General features: G+C 38.4%; 1 protein-coding gene across 2 annotated transcripts; it reads right to left on the bottom strand.

Moving 5' to 3' along the window:
- Window positions 1-3,450: 3,450 nt before the first annotated feature.
- On the bottom strand, window positions 3,451-22,171 carry AADAT (aminoadipate aminotransferase). Of its 2 annotated transcripts, none has more exons than XM_084205256.1 (14): window positions 22,078-22,171; window positions 21,134-21,202; window positions 19,314-19,482; window positions 18,138-18,270; window positions 17,406-17,480; window positions 15,911-16,120; window positions 15,332-15,397; window positions 14,105-14,187; window positions 12,756-12,852; window positions 11,874-11,935; window positions 9,566-9,630; window positions 8,969-9,075; window positions 8,244-8,345; window positions 3,451-7,066 (listed from the first exon to the last, which is right to left on the bottom strand). In XM_084205256.1, the coding sequence occupies exons 1-14, from the start codon at window positions 22,157-22,159 to the stop codon at window positions 7,025-7,027; spliced, it is 1,362 nt and encodes a 453-aa protein (XP_084061382.1). In that variant the 5' UTR covers window positions 22,160-22,171; the 3' UTR covers window positions 3,451-7,024. The 2 variants fall into 2 exon arrangements, with proteins under 2 accessions (XP_084061382.1, XP_084061383.1); XM_084205257.1 differs by lacking the exon at window positions 22,078-22,171 and adding an exon at window positions 21,973-22,009.
- Window positions 22,172-22,756: the final 585 nt, after the last annotated feature.

The following is a 22,756-nucleotide window of genomic DNA, read 5'->3' as shown; positions in this document are numbered from 1 at the left end:
TCACAAAAGATGGAATGGAAAATATTCCTCTTTGCAGCTGTGAAAAAGATAATGGCACATGAATTTGCATTTTTTGTCATGTTCTACTATGTAATTTGATGATGTAAGTACCTGGAAATGTCAATAGCATCATTGTATATCAAAGTCCTTTACAAAGGATGTTAGCTATCATTATTACCACGGGGATCCAGAGACTAAAGGGACTCATTTGGAGTTACTCAGAAAGGAGTAGGAAATTCAAGTAAAACCCTTTTACAGTTCTCTCCCCGTGTGGTGACACCATCAGGATTTTTTTTCTCTTTGGTACATAACCAGCATGTCGTTCCAATGCAGCTGATCAGTACATCTGTATTCAATTGCAGTTACAAGGGCAAATGAGATATTGTATACAGATTCTGCATGACAATGTGACCACTACCTTGAGCTGAGCATGACTGGAAAAAAGATGTGACCTTAAGAAAAGCTTGAACTTAGCAGTAAACTGACTCAGTGCCTATGCATGAATTGCAGATTGCTCTATAGCTTAGCCCTAGATTTTAATTCTCACTGTCACTCACTTCCTACTCAGTAATATGTCTTAGCTGGGCAGTCCTTGATAAATCAGAGACAAGCTAATTTAAACATCTATTTTGCTGTATTAGTTAAGACCAATATTCTTTTTTCCAGTGTAGTGTTTCTGTCAATGGCCAAAGCAAGAGCATAAAAAATGGGGAACTATTTAGTGATCACTTGATATCCTTTCCCATTCAGGCAATCATTTGGGCTAGGAAAACCTGGTATGGACCTCACAGATCCACACACTTTTGTGTTCAAAAGTCCTTTATGGTTCTGTTCCAAATCATTGTGTTTAATCCCTTTTTCAGATCCATTTATATATTTGGCCTGCCCAAAATCCCATGTAATGTTAAGGTGCAAGAGCAAGGCTTTGTTGTGAGTTTCAGTTTTTGGCAGGAGCCAAACATTTGTGTAGCTCATTTATCACAGCATATTGTATTTTCTGTGGTCTGTGAAGCTGCTACTGGAAGCAAGCTGTGACAGCTATTGAATGCCTAGTTTGGAGGCAAAGATGTTAGCAAAGCTATTAGAATTCTGTTACAGCCTGGGAAACAGAGTAAGCCAAATTTTCTATTAGGTTCTTTGAAGTGCCAGTAGTTACACAGTGACATATGGCTGTTTTAGCCTGGTGTTTATCATCCGTAATATACAATTTGATACTAATTTTAGACAAGTAAAACATTTTTGTCCCTTGACAAAGAAACCCATTTGACAATCAGAAAATGTGGTTAGAACCATGAATGAGAACTATCTCTAACAGAGCAAGTCTCAACAATTTGTGTCTGGCTCTGGGGAAGATTTCTACTTGTCTTTTGTCATTAGACTTTTTTAACATGCTTTGTCCTACTCTTCTTTTCTTCTCTGCTATTGAACTTTAGCACCAGTGTCATCGTTCTTACTTGTTCAGTTGTCCTGAACATCACCAATATTTTATTTTAAACAGTGAAAGAAAGACCAGTGCACACTATTAATCAGTTGGTAAATATATTTTCCACTCTGATTAGACCTCAGATGCAATGTGTGTGTGTATATGTAGTAACAGCATTTCAACATTTCATTCAGGAAACTTTCAAGAATGTGGCAAAGATTTTCTCTTGCCTTTACAGTTTTGAATCATGAAACTTTTTATATGGGATTTCTCAAAACAATGCAATGGTCTTAGGAATTTTAGTTCTGTTTTAAAAACTTTGTCATTCAAGAGTCTAATATAAAGAAAATCAGTAGGACTTCACCTCCCTAAATACTTTACCCACTTGGAAAACCAGTTTTACTTTTAGAAACAGTGAGGGGATTGTATGAACTTTTTACCCCATCCCACCTTCATGGATTTGGTACTACAGATAAGGAACTCCAAATTAGTTTCCTGAATGCTATTTTTGCAAAGTAGCCCAAGACCTAAATTGCCAGGATTCAAAACAAACCAGATCCAATGGCCTTTAAAAAAAACAAAAAATGCTCCTAACATCAGATGTCTATGTTGTTTATGATATTATGATAATCATAAAAGGCTAAAATTTGATTTCCTTATTTTTGACACCAGGCAGCAAAGAGTGATTTGCCAATAAAGAAACTACTTCCACTGATGTCTTTCCTATTCACTGTGTTATCTACTTTACAAAACCTTCCTGTTTTAAAGGGAAATATATTTACCCTGATTAGGGTAGATTTTGAGGAGATTTACAGAAATTCTTTTGAAAATTCATTAATTAGGAGTGCAGCTCCAAACTTTTGAAATATATCCTTTTTATCCCTTACTTTTGGCTTTAGGGAGATAGCTGAATTAATACGAGTGACATGACTAGAGAGAATGCCATGTAAATGAAGGGCTCTTTAATCCTACAGATTATGCTGGTGTGTCTTCCATCATTTCAAGTCTGAAAACCAAGATAGGATATCCTTCTCAGAGGTAATGAAAATGCATGGCCTTTCTTATAAAGCTGATGATGATTTCCTTTGGCTTTGAAACTTGCGAGTCCCTGGGATTCTAGTTCACAATAAACAGCACTTGCAAGCATGACTGATATCCACAGAGTTTGAACCATCTGTGCATGCTGCTTTCTAAAAGCCCTCTCTTCACATCTATTATGTGGGAACTAATCTAACCACTATGGTTTATCACAGACTTGCTAGGGTAATAAGCAAGAATAGCTAAATAAAAAGATACAAATGGGAAACATTATGCCAATTAGGAGGCAGAAAGAAATAACACATTTATTCATTTGGCATAACTGCTGTTACTTGAAGATACAGCCAATATTATATTCCAGATAGCTACCCTTCTGAGTTATATTCCCTAAAGTTAGTGCTGGTCTCCTAAAGTGATGCTGGCTGCTTTAAATGAAAAAGTGTTTGCGTCAGACTTGCCACTAGCCAGAGATTAGTTATTGATGGGATTGTGCATGATGTGACCTACAACAAAGGCAGAGAATAAGGTAATGGCATATTTGTAAAGGATAAGAAAAGATATGGTGGCAATTGTAAGAAAATAATTTGCTTTAATAACTGGCAAATTGTGTTGCTTGGGGCCCCTGTGGATTAGAAACATCCTTAAAAAGAGCTGAACAAAGAAATCCAGGAAAGAAAAAAAGCAGAGATGCAAAAGTGTTAATTCTGTAAAAATCAAGGCTGTTTTCTATTTGCTTGGGTGATAAAGTATCTTTTTTCTTAAATTAAAAAGCTTTTAGCTGTTTGCTTTCATGTTAGTGGGTTGCCTGAAATGTTTACAATTTACCTGGCTGGGCTTGTACTAAGACAGAAAGTCTTGCCAGTCTTCCTCATAGATGCAGAAACTAGCTTATTTTCTTATTAAGTAACATCTTCCAAGTTCTTGGAACTGTGTTGAAAATAAGAAGAATACTGAAGTGGTCTTTCCATTCCTCTGCTTTATTAGTAGTTTTTGTGGAAAGGCAGACACTCAGTTTATTAAATTATACATTCTATATAAGGTAAGAAAACAATTTGATATTGTCAGAAGAACTTTATCTACCTCTATTAAGGCTTGATTTATTGGATGAAACAGCAAGAAAGTATCTTAAGTTTATTATTACCTAAATGTAGAAAAGGGTCAAAGTCCTGTGTGCATCAAGAAACAGGAACACTTTGTTGTTAATTTCTTCCAGACCATATTACAGCATATCCACTTGTTATGTCAATCCAGATCTATTATAATTTGAAAATAAAAAGAAAATATAATTCTGAAGGTATTCTCCACAATCTATACATCTATAGGTAATCTTCTAGCTGTAGCCAGATTTATTAACATGTTTCTGGGATATTAATTCTTGAAAAGAATCAGCAAGACCCTTATTCTTCTCTCCTTGTAACTTCTGTGCTTTGCAGGATTGCACAATAGTTTCCATAATCATAAGGAGAAAAGTGAAGTACGGCATGGTATTCCTGGGAACAGTATTAGAAGAATGAAAATGCATGTTTCTTTGCATTTTTATTCAGAATAATTACAGTTCAAACACTGCAACTGTTCTATTCCCATATAATACTGTCTAGAGTGGGCTGCTCAAAACCTGCTATTGAACAATAAAGAAAACAAGACCCATTAGGACATGCACAGCTCAATGGAATTCTTTTACATATTTGCCTCAATGGGTCACAGTCCAGATTGCAAAGGCAGGACCAAAAGAGCTGCAGATCTGTAGGTCACAAGATTTTAAAATACAAGTAGAACTGAAATGCAAGTAGGTTCTTTAAAATGCAAATAGAATTTGCAAGTGTCCAGAGTTTGCCCAGAATTTCTAGGTGCTTTTCGTCTGCCAAAAGAGTAAAAATGCAGTGGAACCAGAGCGCAGGTACAAGAGAATGGGCAGCTAAATGCTCATTCAGAAGTAAGAGCCAGGCTGTGGGGGGCTGCCGTGCCAGGCAGCTCTCTCCAGCACTGCAGCTTCCTCCTCAACTCCCCCACCAGGGCAGCACTGGGGGCTGTGCTCCCCACACTGAGCTCTGCCCTTCCCTTCCTCTGTGTCCTGTCTTCCCCAGTGGTGGATTGTGCCACTTGCAGCAGATGGCTTATAAAACCCAGCTATGGATGAGAGAGGAAACCCAAAACTTGGATTTGCCATGTCATTTCTTCCTATGCAAACATGTTGCCCACCTTTTGTCTCAAGTAGCTTCCTCCATGAACATTTAATAACAGTGAAAGCTCTCTCCCAGGAGACCAGAAAATGTGCATTAAGAGGTTCATGGAAACAGCATGTGCATATAGGATTTCACTGCCATTGTTCAATTTGCATTGTTCAGGATATTAATTTCATTACAGATGCTTCACCACAGTTGGGAAAGAAAACAACCCTCTCTCTAAATTAAATTAGCTGATAGGAAAAGCAGGTAATGTGGCACAAATGGAATTGCATTTTGCTTACATTCAACCAAATTAACCTTTACCTCTCTGAAAATTAAGAGATGTTTTATTCAACACATCACCAATTTAAGGCTTACTTAATAATGGTATTTTGATTTTGTTTATCAAATTGAGGTTTAGATGAATGACAATATGACTAAAATATTTGACAATCATATTTACCTGAACTAAAATCAGTCTTAAATTTTGTTTACATTTATTCCTCATAAAAATATTATTTGAATTAAACAGACATATCAATTTGTTGTTGTATAAAATAATTTTTGTTGTATAAAACAATTTTTGCCATTGAGCCCAAGATAAAAATTGCCTGATGGCAACATTAGAGTTTTTCATCTTTTCTACACATGCTTATGAAAGGGAGTTGAGATGTGAATACTTGCTGTTGAGCAGCAATGCACAGGAGGCACTGCTAGTTTGGATCCCCCATTAGCACCATCAAACCATGTCAAATGGCACAAGTTTGTCTTCAAAGACAGTGTTGGCACCCTCAGAGCAGATTTGGGACGGCAGGCTCTCCCTACACTTTGTCACTCCATGGGTCCCAGCTGCCCCAGCCCAGCCTGACTGTGGAGGGGCCAGCCCCATCCACTGCACCACCTTGCCCACCTATGTCAGTTCCTCTCCAGTGGATTTTCCTAAAAGCTGCAGTAATCTGGGAATTGAGCAAAGGATTGATCTTAGATATGCTGCTCAAGATGGTGTGGATGTATGACTAAATTAAAAGGCTTGAGACTGACATGGAAAGTGATGCTGGGCTGAAGGCACTGGAATGATCCTGCCAATGAGGGATGCTGGGAAAGGCATGTATTGGTACTAGTTTATTGTGACACATGCTATTTGTAACTAGAGAGGAAAGAGGTAATGAAAATTATTGTAAGTATTACAATAATTTGTAATAATAATAATTTGTAGTAATAATTTCTGTTGTGAAACTTCTAGGTTGTGCCTGGCCCTTATTTGCTGGGGTTGCCTGGGCTGCTGAATGGCTAACTAGATCCTGAACAATGTTTTACTTTGAAATTCTGAATAGCTGCACATAAAGAAACAGCCATCTGATATTAATGGAAAATCACAGTGCTTTCATCCAAACAGTGAGTAAAACTGAAATCACTAATCCAAACGGGAGAATCAGTTCAGTTGAAACTTTGTGAAGGTTTTGTACCTGTTGCTGAGTATCAAATGTTTGGGATGACAGTAACCAAGGAATAAGAGACTGAAGCATTTCTTTTTTTCATTTTGTTTGCATCTGGCAGTGCCAGGGTAGTATCCATTCCATCATGTCCCCTGTTAAGTTACTTACACTCTCCATTCACAACCACATCTGACTGAATAATCAGGAGTAGTTCCTTTAGTACATCCACATGCCTTGGCAAACCAGAGATTTTTCTACCACAGGTACAGAGTAATTATTCACAGACTGAAGTAAAAAACAACAATCAGAATACCTTTTACAAATTAGAGAATACCCTTGCAAATTGCAAGGGATCTCAGTTGATTTGTGAACATAGCCTCATTTTGTTGGATCAGTTTTAATTTTTTTCAACATAGTTACATCAGCTTTGTCTGACAAAACTTCAGTAGAATTAAATACTAATCCTCAAATCGTTAAAACCAGATGCCATACAGAAGGACAAGAATGGAAGTGACCCATGAGACAATTCCAACATAAGATTTTGGAGGAATGTAGCAGTTGATATTAATAGTGAGAAGTAATAGCGGCTAAGACCACCTGAACTGCAACTTTCTAAGTAAATGATTTCTGTTTCCCAACTCAAATGCAAAACAAAAGTCAGAACAAAAATCAATTCAAATCTTACAAACCATGGAGCTTACAGGAAATAGAACATTTTGGTTTTGAGTATTTTTAAGTGTTTCTGAATTGGATACATTTAGTAATGCAATGTCCTGTCAAAAAAAAAAAAAAATTAGGCAAATTGTTTTTCACTTTCATTTTCAATTTTTTTTTTTAGCTGAAAAGATCTAAGGTAACATCTACTGTATTGTGCTTGCTCATAGTGTTCTGATGAAATCCAAATGTTAATAAATATTTTCTGGAGATGATTTTTACTACTGCAAGAGCTCACTTTAGCTTCTTCACAAAGATTCTTTTATAAGGTCAGCCAGTCTCTTGAAGGCCTGCAATAAAAAATATGGTTCACATTTATATTTCAGCATTACATGAATAGGGAACACGTCAAACCTGTAAACCTCCTAAAATTGCCCTAACTGTATAGAATCAATATTTTATAATGCAAAGTTCTGCTGATATTCTTTCTTTTCCTTTTATAAAATCATGTATGGGGTTTGACTGCACAAAGCTTCTGATTCTCTGATAGAAAATAAAAGGCAGAGGTTTCTGAAACAGAAAAATGCATATATTGATGTTCAAAGGTTATTTGGAGTTCAGATGTAACTTCTAACAAACTAGTGATCCCTGAAAGAGTATGTCTTTTAACTTAATATTACAGTCCAGAGACTCCAAAAGTGAAAAGTGAGTGGGGAAACCTATAAAAATACAGCTTGACTGTCAGTAGTATGGTTATGAATTACTTTAACAAAGAAAAAGCAAAAAATAGAAGAAATACAGAAGAACTAAACTGGCAATAGAAGCACTTGTGTGTTACAAGCCTTTGCAACTGCATGAAAGTACAACTACAAATCCTGAACTCTTTCAAGCACCCCAATCAAATCAGTATTAAATCTGCAGAAATAAATGTCTCCTATCTTTTCTCTCACTGATTTTATAGAGAGAGCCAAATAACATCAAAAATGCTCCTAAAACACATAAAAGATTAGTTCCTGATAATATCAGGAATATTAAAAAATAAAAATAAATATACAAAATAAAGAATAAATAATAAAATAAAGCATGTATGTAAATTGTATGGAAGGAAAACAATAGTCTTTCTTACAAAGAATTGCCAACACACACAAAAAAAAGAACACAGGTAATTCAATCTCAAAATCTTGGGAATCCAAAGTTTGAAAGATACATGATGCCTGCTCATGCTTAAGCAAATACTCTGGCTTCATTAAAGCATTTATAAATAATGTCTGGGAGGTTTAACTGTGAGACGCTGTATGTATGAGATACACAGATAAATTCTAAGTGGTCCTCAAAATTTGCAGATCATTTGGATGAGTATCTTTCTTAAGGAACAGCTGATAGTGCTGTGAAAGTACTGCTTAATCTTCTACAGACTAAAACCTGTAACATTCAAGAAAAAATATAAGGAGAAGGATGTAAAAAATAAAGGAGCGTTACTTTGTGAGAAACCATCTTGATATGAATGTAAAAAATAGAAAATCTCACCAGATCCATCTGGGCAGGAGAAGGCAGAGAGAAGGAGGCTCTGACATAAGAACTAGGCTCTGAACTATCAATATTGAATGCTCCTCCAGGAACCAATAATACCTATGAAAAAGTGATTAACCACACAGTTATTACCACTTCTACATTTTTAAAACACTGTTAAATAAAATTTGAGAAAGCTCAGTGCTTACGCACTTGTGTGAGTGGGGTGTAATATATTCTTTTTTTCAAAATGAGGAGACAAAAATATGCAACCTGTAACCAGACTTTTCATAATAAAACCAAGGGGTCTTTGGTTTTGGTTACCAGGTCTTGTTCATATCATCACAATGCTTAGAAGCGCCTGGGGTGTAGCTTACTCAGTGCTGGATCTTATAAATTGGAGAAATAAAACCAAACTTAATTTCTCTCATTAAAAAAATTTAGTCAACAGCCATCATACATATAGGTGTAAATATATATTAATATTATATATATGTCATATATAATGACATATATATAATATGTTATATTGGTTTCGATTTAAGTAAACTGATAAAATATCAACATCTGAATGCAGTCATGAAACTATTTTGTTAGTCTGTGCCACAGCGCCTGACTTGCCAACTTAATGATGGTGCACAGCAAGTCCCTCTGCTTTTTTTATGTGTGCACATGCAGATAGATACAGATATTTTATCCCACCCTTTTTTTAAGATCAAAAGTCATTAAATCACATGTCATACTTCTTTCTTCAAAGCCTTTTCCATTATCAGCTGCTGTGTATCAGAAATACCCTTAATTTTGATCCATAAGAACATGCCAGCAGCAGGAGGGTACCATTCTGCCAAGTCTGGAGAGAGAGAGAAAATGGAATCAAGGAAGAAACTTACGCCCATATCCATTTCTAATGGATACATCATAGATTCAGTGATGTTTTAGATTTGCTGATACAAACATTATTATCACAATTGCTATAGCGATTTTTTGTATCTTCTTTTAAATTAAGGTCACTATTTCAGAGATTTTTTTAAAGACAGAGATTTTAAACATTGAAAGGATAAGAGCATAATGAAGTGAAATACAGGCTCTTTGTAAAATTGCTTTAAATAGTAATGTGGTGAGCTTTTTTTCATCACCATCTATCTTCCTGTCCTACCAGAAAGCACAAAAATGCAGCAATAGACTATTTTTCCTAAGCTTAATATTTAATGCAATTGATTTGCTTATAGTGCTTATCTGTCACTTCAGTCAAGAGATGAGCTTAAGTGATTTTTCTTGAGCACCAAGATGATAAATAACTAGCAAAAAAATTTAAGTGATGATCTGTGTTGCACTCTGACCTTTTAACCACTTGTCAGCAGCAGTGAGCATTGCATCCCGCTGGATCCTGTAGAAGTCCACCACCCTGAAAGCAAATTATTAACTGAAAGTCATGAACTCATATCCTTTCAGAGTTTATTATTTGTTTCTGAAGGCAGAAACAAAGCTTTTCTACTTGAAACACTCAAGTGCGCATTTAATAGAAATATAAGCATATCCTAGGTAGGCACAACACAGTAAACTGTGTGTATAAAACTTTGTATATGTATCCAAGATCTCTTTACTGCTTCCCTGCATCTCCAACAGAGCACTGACCAATCAGACAGATGAAGCCCCTGTGTGGCTGTTTCTTCAGCTTTACACATATCATAGAAACCTTTTCCATATTACATCCAATCTGTCTATTATAGCAGTGGATAAAAGTCCTGTTAACAGTATTTACTGCACAAAGCACATGCACTGAAGAAAATTAAGGACTTCAACATATGCAAAAGCACAGACTTAATATTTGGGCATTGGGGTTGAATTTGTGTAACAGCGACACATGGAAATGACATTTGACAAGGTAAAAAGCAAATCATATGATAAACCTGTCACAACTATTTGACAATTTCCCCTTTTCTAAGCTTTTGAACCTATCTCCTTCATACTGTAAGAAAAACTTTCAAATAATTTAATCTCTTATTGGGAAAAATGACCCTAACCCAGGTTTCACCATGGACAGGTCACATGTAGTGGCTTTTGTCAACATAAAATGACACAGCTGTGCAACAGAAGGCACAAGAGAAATGCCTGATACTGAGTTCATGATTCAAATGCAAATGTGTTCCCGTGTCTTGAGAAAACATCCTTAGTAATTTGCATAATTTACATAATTTTACATTTGTATTTTTAAAAGTACTTTCTGAACCAATAGTTTTGATTTATGGATGTATTTTATTACATCTGATACACAAACACCAATACCTCCAGCGACTTAAACAGTTTTGGGGCTCAGTATATCTATTGCTACATGCTTTATGAGAGAGCAAATCTCCTTTGTGCAGCTTTTACCAAAATTGCAAATCCTGTTACCACTTTAATTACATGTTGAAAACATAGCAATTACTAAAATGAAACTTCCCCAAAAATGTAACTGCTCCAAAAAATACAATCTTCTACTCCAAAGCCTGATCTAACACCTCACCCTTGTACAAGTGAAATCAGCTGGAAGAGATTGCAGTCAGCTGTGGGGCCTCATCAGTAAGGTACTGATGAGGTACTGCAGCTGCCCCACTACAGCCCTATGTTCATTTGTTTAAGTAGAAGAACAGCCTTCAAGCTTGAAGGCTGCCTTTTGACCTACAAGAAGGAGGTAAGTGAAGAGCTTTTTTGGGAACTACTGAAAGTTGAACTAAAGTGTGGTCGAAGTTCCTCTGTGAGATTTCTCTTTATGATCCTAAATCTTTAAACAAAGCAATGCTAAGGCTGATGCATCTGATTTGGGTTTTTTTTTCCCAAATATTGCTGTTAACAGTATGAACATCAAGGGGACACAAGTGGCTGTTACAGTGAGATATAAAAACTTCTTGCATGTTTTGCTCATGTTGCTGCTACAGGCCTTTGCAGAGTGTAGCACACTCCTACTGAAGTGAGAAACTTGGGGCTCTAATGATTTCCAAGTAGAGCATATAAAATGAGGCACTGACTGTCAAGAGAAACTATGCTCCTCCTGCATAATAAATGAAAATTAAATGTGTGTCAGTCAGTATGCAAGAAATGTCTTGTGAGTTAGATGGTAGCCCAGTGCTCTCTCTCTAACAGTGAGAGGCGATGTTCAGGCAATGTTTAGTGTGTGTAGATGAACTTCACTGTTTTTCCATCAGTATCCACAATCAGGAGATCAAGGATGGCAAGAGTGTAAATTCCTGCTAACTTAGTGAACTCCCTTTATACACTGATTTTTTCTCAATAGATCCTGTGCTCAGAGATCTCAGCTTTTGCTGTAGACCCTAAAACTTTAGCAGGGATTAAAACTTTATTCACTGGTTTGAAGCTTCCAGGATCCTCTGAAGTTCCCTTCAGGAAGCTGCAAAATGTCTGTGCCAATGGACTGGCAGACTGTCTGCCTGGAGTGGTAGGTGACGTGCCCTGACCTGCCTGTCTGCAACTTCAAACCGTGTCTCTTCCGGGCTCTTGTGTGAACCCAACAGTCTTGGTGACCCATCTTAGCTACTTGGCCTAATACTGGTACACCTCCTCTGACTTGTTCACTACAAAGAATGTTTGCTGTAGGCAATAAGTAGCAGAATGACAGATGATGAAATTCAGCATAGGACATAACCCTACCTGTCTATATGCTCCAAGAAACCCTTTTGTCCCCATTGCTGAAGCAGCTGTGATATCATAATCTAAAGAAATAAAACACACCATCAGTACCATGTTTTAAACAAGACTGTTCCACAATCATCAAAATATCCATGGCAAGATGCACTATAGAACATTCCCCACACATGAAATTGCATGCGGTGTCTCTTGGAGCCCTTTATAAACAGAGGTGCCAAGGTTATTATAGTCCGTGTTACTGGTGTCTCTAAGGATCATGGCATTGGTATTTGGAAACTGGGGTGGGGGGAGGGAAAAATGGATGGAGAGGTAAATATGATAACTGGGGAGAAAGAGGAAGGCAATGTATATTGCCTTACCTTCCTGTCCACATCGGCCTCTCTGCTTTAACAGTGACGAACTAATGGAGCTGGAAGACGGAAGCCGTATTTAGATGTGTTCACTGTCTCCCTTCCTTATTACTAACCATGAAGGGGCTGTAGTTGTCAGCTTGCTTTGAAATGTCTTTGTGGGCTGCCAGTATTGTTTTAATTGAAAAGTAGAATAAAAAAAAATAAATGAGTGTTTCTTCCATACTGTGCTTTACATTAAGGTTTTTCAAAAGAACCTACCAGGAAGAGATAAAGTATTTTGAAACTTGATTTTTGTGATCTGAGGGTTAAGTGATATCAGCTGTACTATCCATGCAGTGAGACAACCCTCTAGCTCTCTTTCTGAGTTCTATGACGGTATCTTCCTTTGGCAGAACTGACAATGAATTTGCATCAACAAAACTGTGAAAGTGTGGAGCAATTATGAAAGTACAAAGCTTTTGCCTGTGGTTTCTTATAACTTGGGATATGTTGTCCTCTCTAAATACAATTCATTTGGTGGCTTGGTACTTGCCTGTGTGAAAGTGCTGGTATGCATTGTTGACACCTGAATGTGTAGAACAACTCTGTCAATGAGAGGCTTGGGACCCGTCAGAAAACCTATTCTTAAACTGGAAACCAAACAAACAAAAAGTTACTACAGAAATGCAATGGGCTAATACTTTGTCTGAGTTATATATGGGAAAACATGCCATGATTTTATTGATAGTGTAAGAATCTCTTATGCATTCAGGTTAATCTATATCTTAATACTGCCCTCAGGTTACACAATTTAGAAGCTGAGTATCAAAGTAATGAAATAAAAACATTAAAGAGTTTTTAATGCTTATAATAGCTTCTTAGTTATAAGGCTTCAGAACAAAATCTCTGTTTGGAGGCTATCCTTTGCAACCATAAAGCTAACATGAATCAAAGGGAAGGAAAGACAAGTTTTCCCATAATAAAAAAAATCATGAATGCTCAGGCTTTATGACAAACAAATAAGTGGCAAATGGCTTTACTCTTTCACTCCCTTTCAGTACTGCAGAAGGAATGGAATATTGATTGATAAACTAAATGGTTACACTTATGCTTCGATTCTTATTACCCATCTTTACAGACTGGCTGAAGTTTTTATTTGAAGAAAAATGGAACCCATAAACTCATATGTGTCTTTGGAAAAGATAATACTGTGTCAAGTCATTTTGTGGTGTGACTTCTGAAAATGCAATCACACTTAGAGTTATGTTGTCTCCTCAGTTTCTCTAGGATCAGTTATAATCCACTGGCTGCCAATGCAGACTTAACATTAATTTTTTATATCTTTTAGGTTAACAGACAAAAGCAAGCTAAAACTCAAATACATTGACTTGTGTGAAATGGAAAATAGCCAAGTTGCTTCTTTTTCTGGGGGGAAACAATCTGAAAGAACTGGAAGGCTAGACATCAGTACAACCCAATGAACAGTTTGTGAAGAATGATAGTTTCTTTTCTGTATTACAAGTTCTGTGAGCTTGCAGGAATACTAAGCTAAAGATAAAAAGGGAAATGGAAAAAAGAAGAGAGAAAAGCTCCTAAGAGTTCCAGGAACAGAGCTGGAATCCAGCATCTGTCTTTCTGCCTAGATGGTGCCTGCAAGAATGGGCTGCCTGGAGGGAGAAGCTTAGCTATCTGCATCAGAAGAGAAACAGAACCTGGAGTAAAATGACTTCCAAGAGATGGCATGAAAAGTGAGAAGACTGTGAAAAGCTGTTGATTGAGAAGTTAATTCCAGAAGTGGATAGTTAGTAAATGAGAAAACACTATGGCATGTCTCATCAGTTCATATGAAGTTTTGCATTTTAACTGAATAGGCAATGCTACGTGGTCTGCAGCTGGCCTTACCCAGATGAGAGAATTTTAGAGAAAGAGTCAGTCCTGATAACTCGGCCATCCACATCCATTGAGAGGAAAGTTGGAGCCCATGGCTTGGAATAAAAAATAAAAAATAAAATTCAAGGTGCTAGTAAGGATTATAATGGAATTATTTTCTTTATTAGAAGACACAATTAAGTTCTTAAATGTGTATTCCAAGGAAAACATTGCAGTAAATTGTTGACAAGTGATTGCTTAGCTTAGCTTTCTGAGATGTGATTACAATATTCTGTGAACATCTTCAAGAAACCAACTTTATTTTTGGATGATTGCTTAGCCCACTGTTCAGCACACAAGTTTAAGTACTGGTATGATGCCATAAGAAGGAGAGAGAAATAATGATTTTTCTGTCAAGATTTCTTGTGGAGTAAAGAGGCATTGCAATTTCTAAAATGGAGCCTTGTAGCATTTTGCTTTGCTATATTAAAAAGTGAAATCAGAAGATAGGAGCAAATTGTGAAGATCTGAGTCCAGCATACCTTTTCCTTATCAAGAATTCTGCTTTTCCACCTTCTTCCCTACATTTTCTTACAAAGCTTCACAATACTATTCAGTAAGTAAGTGAGGCAGTTTTATTGCCTCCTTCCATAAAAACATATTTCAAAAGAGAAAATGCTGACCTTTATCTTCTACCAATGTTTTAGTGCTTTGTAAGACCTACTCTGATTGCTGAAGTTAGGGGCTTTTAAAGACTAACTGTAGATTCATGTATGAAATTTCCAGAAAATTTACATGAAGGGAAGCTGCCTATCCAGTACCATTATATGTGGTACCTGGGAGAAATCCCAGATTCTCCAAAAGGCAAAGGGATAAAAATGGGGCATAGCAGGTGCAGAGTAGGCAGTCTTCTGCTGAATGAAAGAAGAGACAGGGAGAAAGGAACATTAAGAGGTTGCAAATTTCAAGTGCTGCTTCACTGACATACTTGCTTTTCTCTGAATGCAAAGGCTTTGTCATTTTCTGATTACTGAAAAATTCTATCCTGTATGAGGCTTGAGCAATTTGAACCACTAATTACCAGGATATAAAATACCACAAAGGGGAAAATTACTGAAAGGAGCACAGACTGTGAGGCCTTGGTAGGGCATGAAGAAGAGGCATGCAGGAAGGTATAGGGTTCAAACTTTAGTTCTCTTGTGAAACCTTGGTTTCTCCCAGAAAATAAGGTGTTACTAAGGATTATGAAAAATAAATTACCTTTTCAAATTGAAGAAAGTAGTAAGGATCATCTTCTATTATGAGGAAATTATATTTTCTTGCAAGCTAAATAAATTTGTAAAAAGTAACAAAAGGAATAAAAGTTAAAGACACTGCAAATTCAGTCAGGTGTTTTTTTTTTTTTTTTAACTAGCACCATCTTATGATTCTATTGATTGACCATTCATTATACAGAAGCCCCCATGAAGTGCCCAATTTAGACATCAAAAAATTGTAAGAGTAATCACGGTACCTATAGTACACAGACCCTTGTATGCAACTGAAGCTCTGTTCCATGTGGCATTCAAACTGAGCAGGCAACATGCAATAAGTCCAGTTAGAAGCCCATGGCAAAGGTACCAGCTGCCAGTGGGCTACCATTGAAAAACAATTTACCTGAGGCATAGTCTACCTCTGAAGAGCTGCTGTGAAAGAGATTCTGCTAGAAACAAGTTCTAAGAGGAATGTCAACTGGACCAATAACAGGCCCAAATACCAAACATGGGATACCTTCAACTGAAACAAGACTGACATTTATCTATTTCCACCTGCAAGGTTCACAAGACCACAGCTCCATACCTGGTAAATCTCCTTTTTGCGCTCTGTGGTCAGTGAGTTGCCAGTTGGGTTGCATCCATTTGGAATAGTGTACAGGAATTTGGGGAGGTGATTGCTACAATTTTTTACATCCTCTGGGCTCCAAGCAGACAGAATTTCTTTTAAAGCTTTTGGAATAATGCCATGTTGGTCACTAGGAATATTAATTATATTACAACCCAAGGGTCTCAGCTGTTGATAGAAGAAACAAAACTGTCATAATTATGTAATTCAAAGGCCTTCCTGTTGTCATTGTCACCGTGACATTTCATCAATACAAAGTCTTTCTTTTTGATTTTAGAGATATCTCAAGCTCCATTTGCTCATGAGTCAAATGAAAGTTTGCCTGAATTTGCCATAAGGGTTGTCAAACTTGCCACATTACTCTTCATTTGTTCTACTAAGCCAACTCAGAGGAAATGGGAAACTCCTGCGTTCAATTGTGGCTCTTTTCTAGGAAATCAGAGGGAGTTTGTGAATCTGAACTGTTTTCTCATGACTTCTCATGCTCTCAGCACAGACAGTTAAGGTCACAGCACCTTTGTTTCCTACTGACAATATACAGTCTACTTTGGTGGAAATGTCAGAGCTTTAAGCTACTCTTCCCTGACAAAGGGCAAAGAATCTGTTCTCTCAGTAGATATATTCAGCAATATAAAGGAGAATGAAATGATGCTACTGCAGTGACATGTTGACAGCAGCATGAAAAAAATATAGGTAAAATACCAATGAAAAAGCTTGCTGTCCCTCCTCTGTGGAATTTCAATTTGTACCATGTAGTGCTCTGCATTTTTAGGTATAACTGCAAACTGCTGCATTGTCAAAATACATTCCTAAAAAAGTACAGCTGATTAGCCTATATATTCAAATTTAGGACAGTAAGCAATAACAATTAATTTTGATGCAAGGGGGGACAACTGAATTTGCAGTATATTTATTCTAACCCTTCTTGTAACTCTTATGCATTTTGAGGTGGCATTTAATTTTATACTGATTAAACTATTTTCAGAAGTAAACTTTGCTGCTTATGTATAGTTCTCACTAATTCATATCTTTGTACTCATATATGGGTGCTTTAGGCCTATTCCAATATTATAGTATTTGTATCTATCGTATACTCTGATCACGAAATACTTCAGCTAAGCATGCTGACATGTAAACACACCCACTTGTTATAAATTTAATTCAACCAAACTAGGTCCTGATGGCTTTCTTTCCAGTCCCATATGTGATCTTAGCCCTTGAATGAACTAGTGTTTGGAAGAGGAATTTCAAATAGCTTTCTCAGAACTTTTAGTAGGAAACCTTCTATGAGTTAATATTTATGAACTTAACTGGTTGGACACTAAAATCTTGAATCTTATATATGTTTTTATGGCAAATACCGAGAGTGTTTATAAGACTGCAGATCAGGCATTAAACTGCTGTTTAGTTCAAATGTAACATTCACAATGTTTTGTAGCTAAGGAATACTTACAGCTGCCAGCGTCCCCGAGTATGTGGGTGCATCCAAAAGGATGTTGTCTCCAGGATTAATGAGCATTTCAAACACCTGTAAAAGAAAGTATTCTGTTTTAAAGATTGTTCAGTTTTTATACATGTGCTTTGTACTTTTGACTTCTTAGTGGGATTAAAAACCTTGATTAGATACTAGTAACTAACCATATCAATATCTTGTCAGTGAGAAAGGCAATGAATGGATGAAAAATCTGCTTTAGAGCCAAATTAAGATAAGTTACCAACTTGACGTGGAAAGACAGTGCTCTGAAGCACCCTTTCTACTGTATAAGTTATAGAAAGAAACAACTAAACAGCAGTGAGAGTGGACTGGAAAGGGTAATGATTTCAGGAAGTAAAAATGAAAAGAAACATATTTAAAATAGAATTATGGTAAAGCCTCTATGCACTTATTATTGCACTAGTTGAGTAAGAGGATATGTTACCTTATAGCATGTTTTCTACACAGGCTCTTTGGTTACCTGAACTTTCATGCAGTCCTGACAGTCTAGAATGCCACTCCAATTTTAATTAATTTCCCTTATCTTGTACACAAACCTAGAGTAATTCATATCCATGGAGAAAGATTATGTGAAACTGAACCCTGCATATAGTTATAGAGAGCACTTAATGCTGAATATAGCTGAAGTGATGGAAGAATAAGAATCTCTCTGAATGAAATGCTTCCAACAAATCAATCTTTTGGTCTTACTTTACACAAGCCTTCCTGGCTGCCAGTTGTGACACACACTTCCATCTGCCCTTGCTCAGGACTGTAATTGGCTGTGGGGGGATCATGCAAGTTCCGCTGGAAATCTTTTAGCCAAGACAACAGCTCTGGAATCCTGAAATGTGAATAAGAAGGCATCTCTAAGACCTTATATAGGCCAAAGCTAGCCTGTTCCTCTAAATCCCTGCCAAATCTAGCATGCAGTCCTGAGCTTGATTTCAGCCGTCACACAGATACACTTAAATGCAATTGCTATGACTGCTTTATCAAATTAAGAAAATGAGATGGGCACCTGTGGTCCATACACCAAATTATCATAGTGAAATGTGGGCAGAAATTATTTGCCAAGGATGAAACAGGGTGGAGGCTGAACAACACCCCCTCCTAGAAATGATCATACTGTACTCCAGTGTGGCAGTGTGACAAAGTTCTTAATGCTTGCTGCTTGTAACCTGCTGCAGATTACAAGGTTTTCTAAAACACATTTTCCAAAAAATGTCTTAAGATCTTGTAGGATGTTCACAAATGGCTGGTTATTTAAATATTAGGAAAAGTTTTAACTGATGCCCCACGTGTCTCTGTAGGTACCCAAGTATTTTTACAAACCTCTCCTCACCCAACTGAGTGCTGTCTGCTAAGAAGTTTACATGAGCACTAAAGAAATATGCAATTTTTGCACTAAAAATGACAGTTCTATAAATACCTGCACTCAACTACCACAAGTTCTACACACTGACTTTAGTATATAGTGCCAAATGAAAAGAAATACTCCAAAACATAGAAACGATGTGTTGTAATGCAGTATCTTTAAAATAAAATCTGATTTGGGTGTTTGCATTCTCAAATACAAATAGCCAGGAAATGCTCTGGCTTGAGAAATACTAGGATTAGGGTTTTAAGTGATTCAAGTGATTTTTTTTTCTCTTTTTACATAACTCATTGCAAAATTTTCCACTGGAACTCAAATGTAAATAGTGAGGCAAATTGAAAAAAAAAAAAAAAACAAACACAGTTTTTGGGAAGAACCTGTTTTTTTGGGGAAAAAAAAAAGGGCTTTATGAACAGGTTTTAAAAACACAGGTGACTTAATGCAATAATAAAGGATATTACTATCCTTAGCTTCTGGTATCTTGAAGTGCAAACAGCTGTGACAGATACCCTGCTGAGGCTGAGTACTGGAGAGCTCTCTTCATCAGATCTTCCCCAATCTCAATAGGTGTTCCATGTCCAATGTCAACAGTTGCCCTCTTAAATGGAAAAACATTAGGATTTGGTGCTCCTCCAGCCAGAGAGATAAGAGATGGAGGAGACTTCTGCATCAATTCAGCTAGAGTAAAAGGAAACCACTTTGGTTACAATTTGATTATTACAACGGTGATCATATCCTTTAATCAATATTTAATAACAGCCCAGAAAACTTGTACTATTTTTCAATTTAACTATCATGAATTCAAAAGGATAACTCTTCTTAAAGTCAGCTTTCTGCTTGGATTAAATAGGTGTTTGGGGGCCCCAGGAGGGACATACTGTTAGGACAGACTAAAACAAAAAATCATTTCAAGTAAAAAAAGTTATTTGTAATTTATTTTGAAACAATCTGGACAGCTCTGTTACAAAAATTGTCATGACTGGTATCTTTTCAGCTTCAAGAATTTAAAATCGAAATGATCTTCTGTTTAGACTGACTTGAAATGAACGGCTTTGTTTTTTGTTCTGTTTTTCATTCAGTTTCACTTCAGCTGATCTGGCAGCTATACTGACAGATGATTATAGCTTTTCTATAAGGGAATGGAAATGTTTCTAGCAGCCCAGTTTTAGTTGCAGAGACACTATGTAAGTAATTTTCCATGAAGAAAATCTTAATTCCGGCTTTTAAGTCACAGTTTCACAATCATTCAGATCCAATCTATGCAGTGCAGACCAGACCTTAATCCAGCAAGGGCACTTGAATGCATTCAATCTAAGAACTCACAATATGGCATTCATGCTGGCTTGACAGTTTTACATCAGATATGAGAGGACAGATGACACCAGATCTGGCTTAACAGTAGTCTATTACTGAGTTTTTTTCCAGTACCTGTTAGCAGACTTGAACATGGGGAGTTAATTCTTATCAGTTATTTCACCAATATGTGTTTTGCCTGTGACTTTTGGCCTGGTAAAGAGAGATTTACTTTGTAATTAAAACTTCAGGCTCAATATGTCTCTTGACAGGAACTGTGCTGCTTAATACTGTTGTTATGATGCATATTAACGCATCACTTGAAAAAGAGGCTGCCTAGAGTGAATTACATGACTTTGCTGCACCTGTATGAAGCATTTTAAGCAGAACAGCAAATGCCAGCCCCTTACCAAGAGGGGGAAATTGACCCCTGAAGGCTTAACTAGTGATGTATGTCTCGTGCTTTGATTCTGTCAGGTCTCTGTGGGTTTCAGCTCAGTAAACAAGTAGGCAGTTAAGCTCTTCCATCTGTCACATGGAAGACAATGTAATGTTGTAGCCTAAAGATAGATTAATATGGAAAAGGAAAGTGTGGTAATACTGAGTGGGGGGCGGTGCTGAGGCATTTATGGACATGAACAGGATACAGGAAAACAAAGCGGAAAGAAACTGAATTTCAGGGACTGAATTTCAAGTCACTAGCAGTTGTTTGTTCCTGGACACACAACATAAACTCAGTTGCAAACTGTGCCAAAAGCCTGAGTTCAGAGACAGTAGCAGAAACTTTTCAGACACCTGTTAAAGTGATAACTAATTCATCTGTCTGGATGGGTTTCTGAAATGGTTCAAGGCTATTCACTTTCTTTTTCTTTATACCTGCTTAGCATCTCTGCTTGACAGAAGTCAAGTTGCTTTGTCAGCTTACAGCATGGTTTTCTTTCAAACCTTTAAAAGTCTTAAGCCATGATACCCCAGCACAGGCCAGAACATAGAATGGTACTTTCAGAGAAACTGGGAGGAAGGGACATGTACTCACTCAGCAGTCTTATTGGAGATGCTTTTCTTGCTGCACTCACAGTGGTGATGAACCTAGAGTAATTCATATCTATGGAGAAAGAATAATTAGTTGGACATGAAGCTAGAAAAGGGAATAAGAACTGCAGTGTGCTTTTAGTATGTGCATCTCCCTCAAGTAATGCTTTTGATCTGGATAATATGTGGTATGCAGTGAGCAGGAAAAAGCCCCTTTCCCCTCTCTTTACGTCAGCTCTGGAGTTTCAACGGCAAATTACAAATCTGAACATTTGATGGATCTTAAACAACCATCAGCTCGTTTTTAGTTAATGAGAATCCAGCTTTATTTAGCTGTTTTAAGCACTGCATTTGAAGTGCTTTTAGGATTGCAAGCCATCATTATAAGTCACAACACTTGTCAAGTTAGAGGTGGGTTTTTTTTTGGAAAGGATAATTATGAACGTCTTTCAAATGCATCTGATGAGTGTTTTCCTCCTTTTCCCTGGTGCCCATAGAGCTCACTATCCAGCGGCTAGAGAACTACAGTCCGGCAGGAAGCTCGAAGGCCTGGAAAGGCCACAAGAAGGCATCTCCTTCAAAGGGACAGCAAGCAGAGAAATGAAATGGAAGGGCAAAGAGCAGCCACAGCAACACGCATGTGCTGCCAGTTACCAGAAACGATCTACGGAACAAGGCCGCTTTGAAAAAACAACCCTTAACTCCGCTGCGCCCGCAGCCCGGCACAGGCGCGGCGCTGCCTGTACACAAGGGCGGGCTGGGGCTGTGTTTGACGGGACAGCTGAGCGCCGCTTCGCCGCCCTCCCGAGGCGATCCCGAGACACCCCCCTGCTGCCCACCCACTCCCAGCTCCCCCGGAGGGGGCACGGATCCCCCAGGGCCATCCCGAGCTCACGACCGGCGCCGTTCCGCTGTGCGGAGGGTTCGGCGGCGGCCGCGGGCACCTACCGGCGGAGGGCGCGGAGCGGGCGGCCGGGCAGGGGGCGGGCCGGCCCCGGCGGTGGGCGTGTGCCGGCCCGGCTGTGGGCATGGGGCGGGCCGGCCCCGCTGCGGGGCCCTGAGCGGACACGGGGCCCTGGCCGGCGCTGCCGCCTGCGCGCTGCGGGCAGAGCGCGGCAGCGAGTGGCGGCGCGGGCCCGCAAGCGCTCGGTCCTGTGCGGGTCCGTGCGAAAGCCCTAAAACCAACGGCTTCCTCACGGCTCCGTCTGTGAAGTGCCAGCGAAGCGAGGGCTGGACCGCGATAGTGCGGGGAGAGGCGGGGGCAGCCGGGCAGGAGGCACCGCCGGGGGCTGGACAGGATCCGCCCGGCAGCGGCGAGGCAAAGCAGGGGCTGGCGGTGGGGGAAAACGGAGGAGAATCACAGAACGGTTTGGCTTGTAAGGGACCTTCAAGATGATCTAGTTCCAACCCCCCTGTTAAAAACTGGACCAGACTCCCGGTACTAAAAGTGATTTCAGCATTTATTATAAGAAAAAGAAAGGCCTACAGCAAGAGGGCTTGCGGCCCGAGCAGGAGCGTTCCCGGCGAGGATGCTGCAGCGCCGGCGCTGGGTCTTCTTCAGCAGCGAGGTCCCCGATGTTCCAGGTGGAGCGGCACAGCTTCCCTGGGTCGGCTGCCCCTTTTTATC

Source organism: Fringilla coelebs, assembly GCF_963513975.1.
Source record: "Fringilla coelebs genome assembly, chromosome: 4".
Classification (NCBI taxonomy): domain Eukaryota; kingdom Metazoa; phylum Chordata; class Aves; order Passeriformes; family Fringillidae; genus Fringilla; species Fringilla coelebs.
The sequence above is the reverse complement of the archived record's forward strand: the minus strand, read 5'-3'. Positions and strand labels throughout refer to the sequence as shown.

Coding starts and splice junctions, on each gene's coding strand:
- AADAT (XM_084205256.1), bottom strand. CDS start 22,159: ATGCCCACAGCCGGGCCGGCACACGCCCACCGCCGGGGCCGGCCCGCC. Junction 19,483..21,133: donor ATCTCCAATAAGACTGCTGA/GTGAGTACATGT, acceptor CTTTTACTCTAG/CTGAATTGATGCAGAAGTCT. Junction 9,076..9,565: donor TGCTGACAAGTGGTTAAAAG/GTCAGAGTGCAA, acceptor CTCTCTCTCCAG/ACTTGGCAGAATGGTACCCT.